We start from the raw sequence: 13,175 nt of genomic DNA on the forward strand, positions 1-13,175 counted from the left end.
AAAGGGCAAGCACGGTGCTTGACCGTATACAACATGCATGAGATCAGTATCGTTGGGTTTTACTACATAGTACCTACTCAGTATGGTGCAAACATACTAGTGAATTTCAAAATTTGTATTAAAATAAAATAGAAGACACGAATAGGTAGATTTTATCAACCTAGAATGTACCAGTTGTAATGTTTGCATTCTTTTTCCTTCTTGAATATCGCTAATATAATCAAAACTCAACCCAAGTGCATGACTGTTTTTGTCAATATTGACATACAGATGTATAGAATTAACGAAGCAAGAACCAAGAAAAGGCAAAATTCTAGATTAACCAGCCTGAGGACAAATGCAACAGGAGAAGTTGTTTCATTTTAACTGCCAAAAAGACTATAAATGGTCATAGAAAACTTAAACCTAGTAGTTTCTTTCTCTTTAAAGTGAATTCAACAATTCTTCCTCGGCCCACTCTTAACTATTAACTTGGGATTTCACCCTAGATGCTAAAATAAGGGATAACAAACTGACAACGAATCCCGCCACTTGAAAAATAGACACAGTTTCTACTGCTTAAGGAAAAAAGTAACTCCAGGATAGGTGTAAATACACATTACATGATCAAACTAGGCTTCAAATCTCCGGAAAAGCAACCTCCAACTATCTTGTTTACTCTTGAACTCAGCTGAAAAATAATATTTAGGTCTCACAAGACTCCCAGAATCTTTACATAATACACACAAAAAAATAACTCAAGTTCTGTTCAAAACAAATAAATCAATCTGGATATATCTTACTAATGGATCAAAACCGATCTTTTCTTTTACGTGCTGTGTATTTGCTATCTGGAGGAACTGCGTTCCCTTTTTTCCTCATCTGTTCTTTCTTCTTCAGAACCCAATCCCTCCCTTTGCCTTTCTTGTTCAATTTTTGCTTTTTTCTAGGTCTACGCCGGTCAGATATGCAAACCTGCAGGGCAGGGTGAAATGAAAAAAACGGGATGATCAAAGATAGCAACAGAAGATAGAGAAGAAAAGATAGTAACAGGAGTAAATAAAAAGAATAGATGGTAAGGAGGAGAAGAGCCATTGGTTCGCTTCAGCGCAGTTAGTCAGTTGCCCTTGAATTACTTACTGTCTGGTTTTCTTCATCCTCGCTGCTGTCTTCATCAGAGCAACTCCCTCCATCTTCACCCTTTCCCTCTGGAGTAGTGGTGCTGAGAGACGGTGGACCACAAGTCAGAACTAAGTATTCTTTCCTCCTTTTAGAACTGTGACAAAGAAAGAACATGCAACCTTGTGTTAGGACTGCAACCAAATAAAAAAGAATTGAACTTTCACTTGAAAATGCATTGTAGTCATATCCTGGGAAGTGAAGAAAACTTGCACTAAGTCTAAGATTCGACAGATAATTTAAAAGATATACAACGTTTCAGAAGTAGTTACAAAGGAAGTAGAGAAAATACTCAGATTTAGAAACTGTCAAATGAAATGTAGACACAATCGGGTAAAAATAAAATCCTAGTATTTTGCAGAAAAGGAATGACTTTTACTTAATCCTTACACACTAACCCATCCCTTGCAAATTGTTAGGAGGGAGATTAGTAAGATTCATCTGGCATGGATGCTGAGCACGAGAGATGTATTGGGAAGTTCAGAGGAGGAAAACCTGATGGTCGCAAGAGCCAGCGTGTGGTTAATAAGTGTTCATCTGCTTTAATTGTTGCTGCTTCTAAACTATATCGTTTCAGATATATTGGAAGGTAACAACTAAGAAAGGAACACTAAAAAAATTAAGCTATAACTAGAAGGAAAAAACTGCAACTTAGATGTATAAAACTTCCGTTTAGACATGCCAGGTCAACCATTGAGGAATGAGCTGGCACTCAGGTCAACCAATGCTAATTTCAAAACTATTACACAATGAAATTAGAAAACGAAAATGACAGCAAAACAAGTTTATAAGCGTCTTCCTAACCTGTGTGGGTAGTCAACAACTATTCCTCCAGAAAATCCAGCTCGCATGGCAAAACCCAGAATCAGTTCCCGCTGAGCAAGATTTTCAGGATAGATCTGGAGTACTGCTCTTGCTCCCCTTCCCAAACTTCTATACAAGGAACCAAAGAATGCCCTGAGGAGTTATGAGCAAAATTCATACTACTTAGATAGCTAGAAGGAGAATGATTTATTCTACTACAATGACATCGTAAATACTTAAACAGGTTAATATGCACAATTTACCAACTAACAATAAGAACGAAATTTTCTACTTACTTCAATCTTATCCGAGGTTCATGAGAAGATTTGTCAGCGTTGCACAACCACTGCTTGGGAAAATTATGTACATCAGAAGTTCAGAACTGATAAGCACTAATGTGTTAAGAGGCTATATAAATTGGTACATACTGATTTTTTATGAGGAGAAATCATTAAATACTGATAATTCACCAAAAAAATCTAAAGTTGATTCATACAGGAACCGAATGAAGTCATAATCAGAAAACATATGCAAAGGAGATGATGAGAACGAAGTTAACAGCAAGCCGTGACTCTTGAAAGTAATGCACAGGCTAAATATTTTCATATCAAATGCACAGAATTGATTATGAAGAATCAAACAATAACATTCCATACATGATTCTAAATTGTCAAGTTCCGGCTGATAACTATCACCATTATCAACTCGGTAAAACTGAAGATCTCAACAAAGAAGAGAAAAAGATACCTGCACAGCTGAGACACTGATGGCACCATCCAGAACACCAGGTCGAAGCCCTAAGCCCTACGATAGATGCAACCAATCATTTGTGGTATTCCATATAAGAACAGGTTGCAAGAAAAATAGCAGGTACAAATTTGATTTATCCATTCTTTGACAACTTGTAACATCTTTATCAACACAAGTTTTATCAAGAGCAATGAGAAAAATAATTATTTTACAAGAAGGTACTAAATTTCAAAGAACAAAGATTAGTACAACTCAGTTTATAGTAATCTCAATTGCATACTCGATCACCAAGATAGGCAGCCACATTTCACTATCTTTCATCTTATCCGTCTTTTAGCAAAAAAGAAAAAGAAAAAAGGACCTTGCAAGCAAATCATGCAAATGACTAAGAATATGGCAACAATGCCTTTGCCTTGAAAATCCCAAGCATACACCATAGTTATAGGTAGATAATTGTTTCACATTATATAAGAGGGAAGAAATGTACATGGGCTGATATTGGTGCAAAACACCACCTAATAAATAGGTATATATACTATGAGATATGAAATTGTGGATATCCAGCTCTCAATTCGAGAGTAGCATTACAATGCGTAAACTTGTAAGCTAAACATCATCACTTGATATCTTCGAAACAGAGAAGAAAGATATATCACCCAAAATGGGCTATCATACTTAGAGACTTATGGGAAGAGCTGAAGGTGTGCTTCCATGAATTGGTAAATTGTAACATTTTTTGATAGGTTCATTAGCATGCTTAATGTTTTCACGAGACTCTACCACAGTATTTCCCTTTTTTTTTTTTTTTGCACTTTGAGATTTCTCAACCGATAAGACATGTACTCTGGGTGGTGGAGCATGTACCTGTCTTGACAATTTTAAAGGAGTTACAGCCCTGGCAATAGGAATATAGAATAATAACAAGGTGCATACAATCACAATTGAGAGTAGGATAAAGCAATCATTCAGAGGAAACTAAGTGACCTACCTGACCCATGTCACCCAGAAGTAGATCACCCTCAACCTCACGCTCCAATGCAATATCTAGAAAATGAAAACCATTATTTAGCAGTCCAATAACGGTTATAGCAAGATCAAAGTTATTTACTCATATAAGAAGAAATTTACGAACCAAGCATTGATTCTGATATATCCCAACCAAGCCACTGGTGTCCATGCTCAGTGAGTGTCTCCCCACTTAGACCTGATCCACAACCTTTGAAAAGCAAGAAAGAACGAAACATCACTCTTTTTTTTCTTTGAGTTTTTCTACAACTGAATAAGGTGAAATAAGCATGAAATCTCAAACTAAACAATTGAAAATGCAAAAAGGAACGTCTTTCTTTTGAAAATAAAGCTGTAGGATCCATGAGTACAACAATTCCAGATATTACAGCCATTCAAGTGTTGAGGATGATCTAATCTACCCAACTAAACTCAGAAGCACACAAACCAAACCTGGCTACTATATATCTTTACACCAGTAAACATTAAGGCACTTTCTCATTCTACAGTATAAAAGGCCAATCAAGCACTTTGTGCTATTGTGATTGTTCAACAATTTAAAAAGGCTAAACACTTGGGTTTTTCCGATTTAAGTTAAACCTTTAAAACTTTCTTCACATAGGATGAGTGAACACCTTGTAAATTTGTTCCTTTCTTCTTCTTCCCTAATCACTATACCCATAAGCGTTGAATAAGCTTTACTATACACGAGAAGGACCAACCATGCTTGGACAAGTATAGGATAATAGGAGATTTTCTCAGCTTGGCTACCTTCTCCTATTTACTACAATATCAATATAAAAAAAAGAGGGACAGCCCGGTGCATAAGGCACCCTGCATTCACGCATGGCCCGCGGAAGGGCCGCACCTCAAGGGTGTGATGTAGACAGTCTACCCTAATGCAAGCACTAGTGGCTGCTTCCACCGCTCGAACACTAGTCCTATCAAACTATCTTTAAGTGCAACATGAAGCTCAGAATGCTCTTTACAAGTATTTCACGCCTTAGCAATTAAGATAAGAAATTAAAATGAATAACCTGTAAAACATGATTCAATTATTCCTTTACCCTTACTATGCTCATATATCAACTAAAAAGATTCCATTCTGTTTCTTTTCATTCACAAATATCAAATTAATGCTAAATCCAGCCCATCGAATTCACATATATTACATTTACAAAAAGTTTCAGCTAAATACTCATAAATATACATACATACCAATATCAAGAAGTAATCTTGGGATGCCATCATCTGGCAAAGCAAGAAGCTCCAATGCTCTCTCAGAAAGTTGTGTCTTTCAGAAAATACAAACAAACGTCAGAAGCATCCTACGCCATATAACTTTATTGGCAGCACGTGCGGGCACATCCATTATGCTTTCTTATATAGTTGAAATATTTTTAAAATATATACTTTTACAAATTAAGCGCCTACTATTAGGAAGTTATACTCCCTATATCCCATTTTATGTGACACAATTTTCTTTTTAGTCTATCCCGAAAAGAATGACACATTCTATATTTAAAAACATTAACTTAAAATTTCATTTTACACTTAAGAAGATAATTATTATCACACAAATGTCAATGGGTTGTTTTAAACCACAAATTTCAAAAGTCTATATTTCTTTCTTAAACTCAATGACAATCAAACAGCGTCACGTTTTGTGCTATTTCAACACATTGAATTAACATCCTAAATGCGCCTCGGGCTGTAGCACTATGAATATACCATTAAAAAGACAAAATAATAGGCTACATACCTGTATGTCGATAATTCGAGAAGATGAGGTGTACTTGCGAGCTTCATCGTCGTTGTAGAAAATTTCTGGCGGTGCTAGAAGTTCTGGTCTTGACATTTTTGTGAGTTGAGGGAAGCTAATTTGCTTCCCCTTTTTCCGAAGAAGAAAGGCCTACAATTTCTCTGTTAAACCCTAGTAAAGCCCTGGCGAAATTAAGGGGAAATATCGATTTGTTCCCCGTAGTTCAGAATTATGTCCAATATTTGCCCCTTTCTTTTCATTATGTCCTATTACCCTGTTGATAAATATTTTTTTATTTATCAAAATAAATAATAAGGCTACGTTGGATTCTCACTAGATTGAATATGTTTATCGGTTTTTAGAGAAAAAATTTCGCTTTCCTAAAATGCATATTATATTCAGGGACGGCGTTGGTGGGGCGAGGGTGAGACTTAACGTGCAAAAATTTAAACCTGCTTCACCCAACTCCGTGTAGCATTTTTCCTGCTTTCAATTGTCACGATCCAAATTAAGATGCCGTGATCGCACTAGTCTCTAAAGCTAAGTAAGCCTAACAAATATGTGAAATAACTGAAATAACAACGAAATATATATATATATATATGTAACTGAAAAATGTCGCTCGACATGTACAAGTAAAATCTACAACTAAGAATATAAACAATTTCCAAACCCCGGTAGTTACAAATCACAAACTCTAAGGAAGTACTAAATGTCTCTATACATGCGTCTAAGAGAACAAAGAAAAAACAACATGATAAGGATAGAGAGGGACTCCGAGGTCTGCAGACGCTGGCAGATATACCTTGAAGTCTCCAAGCAACAGCACACACTCTTCTAATATCGGGGTTGGTAGGATGTACCTGGGTATGCACAAAATATGTGCAGAAGCGTAGTATGAGTATACCACAACGGTACCCACTATGTGCCAAGTCTAACCTCGATAGAATAGTGACGAGGTTAGATCAAGGCCCTATTGAAATATAAGAAATAAGGCAGAAGTGAAATGATAGCAACAACAGCGGGTTAATGAAATAATAAGAATGTACAAAAAGGCAATAGCTCGGGAAAACAAGAAGACAATTACAACACGTAAGGAAAAGAACATCTTACAAGTTAAGGAACAACAACAACAACAAATAACACAGCAAAAAGAAGAAATCAAAAAGGACGCTCCCGAGGTACCGCCTCGTAGTCTCAAAAGTAAATATCTCACAACGGCACGATAGAAACCTCGTGCTACAATCTCACTCCGCACGGAAGAAACCTCGTGCCAATAACACACCGCATGGAAAAACACCTCGTGCCAATAATACTCCGTACGAAAGAAACCTCGTACCAGTAACACTCCGCACGGAAGAAACCTCGTGCCAATAACACACCGCGCGGAAGAAACCTCATGCCAATCACACTCCGCATGGAAGAAACCTCGTGCAAATCACACTCCGCACAAAAGAAACCTCGTGCAAATAACACACCACACGGAAGAAACCTCGTGCCTATACCAAACAATCATCACAATAAGAATCACTAAAATCAACACGTAATAAATACAACAATAATATTACAAGCAAGAAAATCCTACAATTAAAGCACAAATACGGAATCAAGGAATAACAGGTAAATCAACTAAGCATGTTGTATAAATTGCAACTAAGAGATGAAACACGTAGACATGTGAAATTAGGCTAAACATGAATACTATACATGCTAGAATAACTCATTTAAGGTATAAAAAGGAGATTACTTAGCAAAAACCGGATTTCCAATATTTAGCCCGTGTACGCACTCGTCACTTTGCGTACACGGCACTGACATATCACAATTGTTACAACAGTACCAAATTCAAAGGGGATCCCCCCCCCCCACAAGGTTAGACAAGTATCTTACCTCAAACCAAGCTCAATCAGTCAATAAGAATGCCTTTCCCTCGATTTTCCCACTCCGAACGGCCCAAATCTAGGTAAAAACAATTATATACTATAAATATAACTATAAGAAACTAATCTAATTAATGAAATCAAAACTTTAATAGGAAATTAGAAAATTGCCCCAAAAAGTCGACCTGGACCCACACTCGGAATCGGGTAAAAACCATAAAATCCAAACACCCGTTCAACCACGAGATCACCCATACCGAAATTACTCAAATTCGATACCAAAATCTCGATCAAAACCTCAAAACTTGGTCTAAGAACTTTCCTCTATTTTTTCCAAATTTTCACCCCAAATCACTAATTTAATGATTAAATTAAAGACATAATCATGGAAATTAACCAAAACTAGGTAAGAATCACTTACCCCAAACACCCACATGAAAATCTCTCCAAGAATTACCTCCCACCGAGCTCCCAAATTAATTTTTGTGTTATGAACTCAAACCCTCGTTTTTGAACAATTAAATCTGCCTAGGTGTTTCCTTCTTCGCGAACGCAGAAGCTCCCTCGCGTTCATGAAGCACAAAAATGCTACTGCTCAAAAACTTCTTACGCGAACGTAATGATCACAGACCCCAGACCTTCGCGAACGCGGAGCCTCCCACGCGAACACGTAGGCCAAGCGTGAGGTCCACCCCTTTGCCACTCTTCTTCATGAACGTGTGGGCTCATACGCGAATGCGAAGAGCATTCCTCACCTTCCACCCAGAACCTCTTCGCGAATGCGAGACCCCTCTCGTGAATGCACTAAAGGAAACCATCATCAGAATCATTAGTGATTTCATCAATTTAACAAGTCCCGAAATATTCCAAACATGATCCAAAACACACCCGAGGCCCCCGGGATCTCAACCAACTATACCAACAAGTCCTAAAATATCATACAAATTTAGTTGAGCCTTCAAATAACATTAAACACTGCTAAAGCTACGAATCGCGCATTGATTAAAGCCTAATGAACTAAGGAAATTCCAATTTCTACAAACGATGCCGAAAATCTATCAAATCACGTCCGATTGACCTCAAATTTTGCACACAAGTCACATTTGACATTACGGACCTACTCCAACTTTCGAAATCAGAATCCGACCTCGATATCAAAAGGTCCACTCCTGGTCAAATTTCCCAAAAACTTTCCAATTTTCCAACTTTCGCCAATTAACGATGAAATTACCTACGGACCTCCAAATCAACAATCGAACACACTCCTAAGACCAAAATCACCATACGGAGATATTGGAACTGACGAAACTCCATTCCATAGTCTTCTTCACACAAGTCAAATTATGGCCAACTCTTACAATTCAAACTTCAAACTTAGGGACTATGTGTCGCATACCACTCCAAAACTCTCCCGAACATGACGCCAAGCACCCCGGCAAGTACAATAACCACAAAATGAAATAGAGGTAGCAATAAATAGGGGATCGGGGCTAACACCTAAAGTGGTGAAAAGATGAGGGTAACAGTTGCGCATATCATGCCTGGTCTCCCAAGTCGCCTCCTTGACTGGCTGACCCCTTCATTAAACCTTCATTGAAGCAATGTTTTTTTACCTCAACTTTTAGACCTGTCTGTCCAAGATGACCACCGGCTCCTCAAAATAAGACAAATCCTTTTCCAACTAGACTGAGCTAAAATCTAACACATGGGACGGATCGATGCGGTACTTCTAGAGCATAGAAACATGGAATACTGGATGAACTCCTGATAGACTGGGAAGGCAAGGCAAGCTCATAAGAAACCTCCCCAACTCGATGCAATACCTCGAACAGGCCAATAAACCTTGGGCTCATCTTGCCCTTCTTCCCAAATCTTGTAACACCCTTCATGGGCAAAACCCGGAGCAAGACCCGCTCCCCAACCATGAATGCAACATCGCAAACGCTCTGATCTGCATAACTCTTCTGTCTGGATTGGGCTATACGAAGTCGATCCCGAGTCAATTTAACCTTCTCCAAAGCATCCTGAACAAAGTCTATACCCAATAGCCTAGCCTCGCCCGGCTCGAACCAACCCACTGGGGACCGACACCGTATACCATACAAAGCCTCATACGGGGCCATCTGAATGCCCGACTGATAGTTGTTGTTGTAGGCAAACTCCGCAAGTGGTAAGAACTGATCCTAAGAACCCCAAACTCCATCACACATGCACGGAGCATATCCTCTAATATCTGAATAGTGCGCTCGAACTGCCCGTCCGTCTGAGGGTGAAATGATATGCTCAACTCAACCCGAGTACCTAACTTATGTTGTACGCCCCTCCAGAACTGTAGTGTAAACTGCATGCCCCGGTTAGAGATGATAGATACCGGCATGCCATGAAACCTGACAATCTCACGGATATAAACTCGAGCCAGCTGCATAGTCATCACTCGTAAGAAATGGGCCGACTTGGTCAACCTATCCACAATTACCCAAGCTGCATCAAACTTTCTCTAAGTCCGTGGAAGCCAAACAACAAAATCCATAGCGATCCACTCTTATTTCCAATCTGGAATCTCTAGCTTCTGAAGCAATCCACTTGGTTGCTGATGCTCATACTTCACATGCTGACAGTTTAGGCACCAAGCTACATACTTTACTATGTCCTTCTTCATTCTCCTCCACCAATAATGCCGCCTTAAGTCCTGATACATCTTTGCGGTACCTGGATGAATGGAGTACCGCGAACTGTGAGCCTCTTGGAGAATCAACTCACGCAAACCATCTACATTGGGTACACATAGCCTGCCCTGCATCCTCAATGCATCGTCATCTCCAATAGTGACCTCCTTTGCATCATCGTGCTGAACCGTGTTCTTAAGGACTAGCAGATGGGGGTCATCAAACTGACTCTCCCTGATACAATCATAAAGAAAAGACTGAGAACAACACAAGCCAAAACTGGGCTCAGACCGGAAACATCCAATTTGAAAAACTAGTTGGCCAAGGCCTAAATATCCAAGACTAAAGGCCTCTCTGCTAACGATAGATATGCTAAGCTACCCAAACTCTCCGCCTTGTGACTCAAGGCATCGGCCACCATATTGGCTTTCCTAGGATGATAGAGAATGGTGTGTCATAATCCTTAAGCAATTTCAACCACCTACGCAAGTTAAAATCATTCTATTTGAACAAATGCTGCAGACTCCAGTGATCGTTGTAGATCTCATAAGGGACACCGTACAAATATCCGCCAAATCTTCAAGGCATGAAAAATAGCTACTAATTCAAGGTCATGCACAGGATAGTTCTTCTCATACACCTTCAGTTGTCTAGACATGTAGGCAATCACCCTACCGTCCTGCATCAACACCGCACCGAGACCAATACACAACGCATCATAATATACAGTATAAGACCCTGAACCTATAGGCAAAGCAGTCTTTAACTTTTGAAATCTCTCCTCACACTCATTTGTCCACTTAAATGGAGCACCCTTCTGGGTCAGCCTGGTCTAGGTGCTGCAATAGATGAGAAATCCTCTACAAATTGACAGTAATACCCTGCTAAACCAAGAAAACTACGGATCTCCATAGTTGAGGACGGTCTGGGCCAACTCTGCACTGCTTCAACCTTCTTCGGATCCACCTTGATCCCCTCACTCAACAGCCACTGAATCTATCTAGAATTCACACTTTAAATTTTTTGCATATAACTTGTTTTCTCTCAGAGTCTAGAACACAGTCCTCAAGTGATGCTCATGATCCTCCCGACTTTGAGAGTATACCAGAATGTCATCAATAAACACAATAATGAATGAGTCAAGATAGGGCCGAAATACACTATGCATCAAATGCATGAATGTCGCTGGGCCTTGGTCAGCCCAAATGACATAACAAGGAACTCGTAGTGATCATACCTAGTCATGAAAGCAGTCTTCGGGATGTCTGGCTCCGGAATCTTCAACTGATGATAGCCTGAACGCAAGCCAATTTTGGAAAACACTCTAGCACCTTATAACTGACCAAATAGATCATCAATACAAGGTAATGGATACATGTTCTTCATTGTAACTTTTTTCAACTGGCGGTAATTAATACACAAGCACATAGAACCATCATTTTTCTTCACAAACAAGAGTGAAGCACCCCAAGGCGACACACTGGACTAAATGAAGCCCTTATCAAGCAACTCCTGTAACTGCTCCTTTAACTCCTTCAACTCAGGCGGAACAATGTGATATGAAAGAGTAGAGATGGGTTGAGTGCTTAGTAACAAATCAATACCAAAGTCTATGTCCCTATTGGGTGGCATGCCTGGAAGGTCCGCTGAAAATACATCTGGATAATACTACCAGAACTGACTCAACAGTAGGGGTATCAATACTGACAGCTCTCACATAAGCTAGATATGCATCACACCCCTTCTCAACCATTCGTTGAGCCCTTAGAAATGAAATAACTCGGCTAGGAGTATAATCTAAGGTACCTCTCCACTCTAACCGTAGTAATCCTGGTATAACCAACGTCACTGTCTTGGCGTGACAATCAAGAATAATATAATGGGGCAACAACTAGTCCATGCCCAAAATAATATCAAAGTCTACCAGACTTCGTAATAATAAATTAGCTTTGGTCTCTAAATACCTAAGAACAACCAAACACGATCGAGACACACGGTCAATAATAGAATCTCCCACAAGTGTAGACATATAGATAGGAGAACTCAAAGAATCACGAGATACACCCAAATACGGAGCAAAATAACATGACACATAGGAATAAGTAGAGACTGGGTCAAATAAGACTGATGCATCTCTATGGAAGACCGGAACAATACATGTAATGACAGAGTCGGATGCAACTACCTCTGTCCGAGCAGGAAAAACATAATATTTGGCGTGGCCTCCCCCTATAGGGCAACCTCTACCTGCTCGACCTCCACCTCGAGCTGGCTGAGTAGGTGGAGTGGCAGCGAGTGCTGTAACCATAACATGAGGACCCAGTGGAGTACGCAGAGTCTGAGTAGTCTGTGGAGGTGCACCCCTCCTAAGTCTAGGGCAATCCCTCACCATATGGCGAGTGACGCCACACTCAAAATAAGCCCTCAGAGGATGTGGCTGGCTCGGGCCAGGTCGGCTGGACTGACCATTTAAAGCACCCCATGCAGGAGGTGCGCTAGACACTGGCGGTGCATAATAAGGAGTCTAGGGCGTAGGAGTAGCCAGAATACAACTGGCGGCTGGAAGTGCTGAATGAATAGGGCGACTCACATAGCCCCTACCATGACGAGCTGCAGCTAGGAAATGAGTACCACTATAAGTGTCAGACTCTCGAGACCTCTTAGCCTCTCTATCCTCTCTCTCCCGAATTAGCATACCCTCCAATCTCCTAGCAATCCCCACTACTTGCTGGTATGTGATATCCATCTCCAACTCTCGGTCCATGCTAAATCTAATATTGGGGTTGAGCCTCTCGATGAACCAACGGACCCACTCTCTAATAGTAGCAACCAAGGCAGGTGCATGCCTAGCCAAATAGCTGAATCGAACTGCATACTCCGACACGGTCATAGAACCCTAGCACAACTGCTCAAACTCTGCACACCATACATCTCTAAGACTCTAGGGAGCATACTCCCGCAAGAACATATCCGAGAACTAAGTCCAAGTGAGTGAAGCTTCCTCGACCGGACTACCCAACTCATATGCACGCCAGCACTAATAAGCCGCTCCCCTAAGCTAGAACGCAGTGAAAGAAACCCCACTAGACTCCGCTCTATCTATGGTACGGAGGATACGGTGGCACTTATCAAGAAAACCCTGGGCATCCT

The 13,175-nt window shown here is 40.2% G+C and overlaps 1 protein-coding gene across 1 annotated transcript; it reads right to left on the minus strand.

The window, feature by feature from the left end:
* Positions 1-584: 584 nt before the first annotated feature.
* LOC107781459 (18S rRNA (guanine-N(7))-methyltransferase RID2) lies at positions 585-5,713 on the minus strand. The gene is made up of 9 exons (XM_016602158.2): positions 5,480-5,713; positions 4,936-5,011; positions 3,845-3,928; positions 3,701-3,756; positions 2,710-2,766; positions 2,259-2,308; positions 1,963-2,115; positions 1,120-1,255; positions 585-954 (listed from the first exon to the last, which is right to left on the minus strand). The coding sequence occupies exons 1-9, from the start codon at positions 5,573-5,575 to the stop codon at positions 790-792; spliced, it is 873 nt and encodes a 290-aa protein (XP_016457644.2). The 5' UTR covers positions 5,576-5,713; the 3' UTR covers positions 585-789.
* Between the last annotated feature and the right edge of the window lie 7,462 nt (positions 5,714-13,175).

This window comes from Nicotiana tabacum, chromosome 8, assembly GCF_000715075.1.
Source record: "Nicotiana tabacum cultivar K326 chromosome 8, ASM71507v2, whole genome shotgun sequence".
NCBI classification, from domain to species: domain Eukaryota; kingdom Viridiplantae; phylum Streptophyta; class Magnoliopsida; order Solanales; family Solanaceae; genus Nicotiana; species Nicotiana tabacum.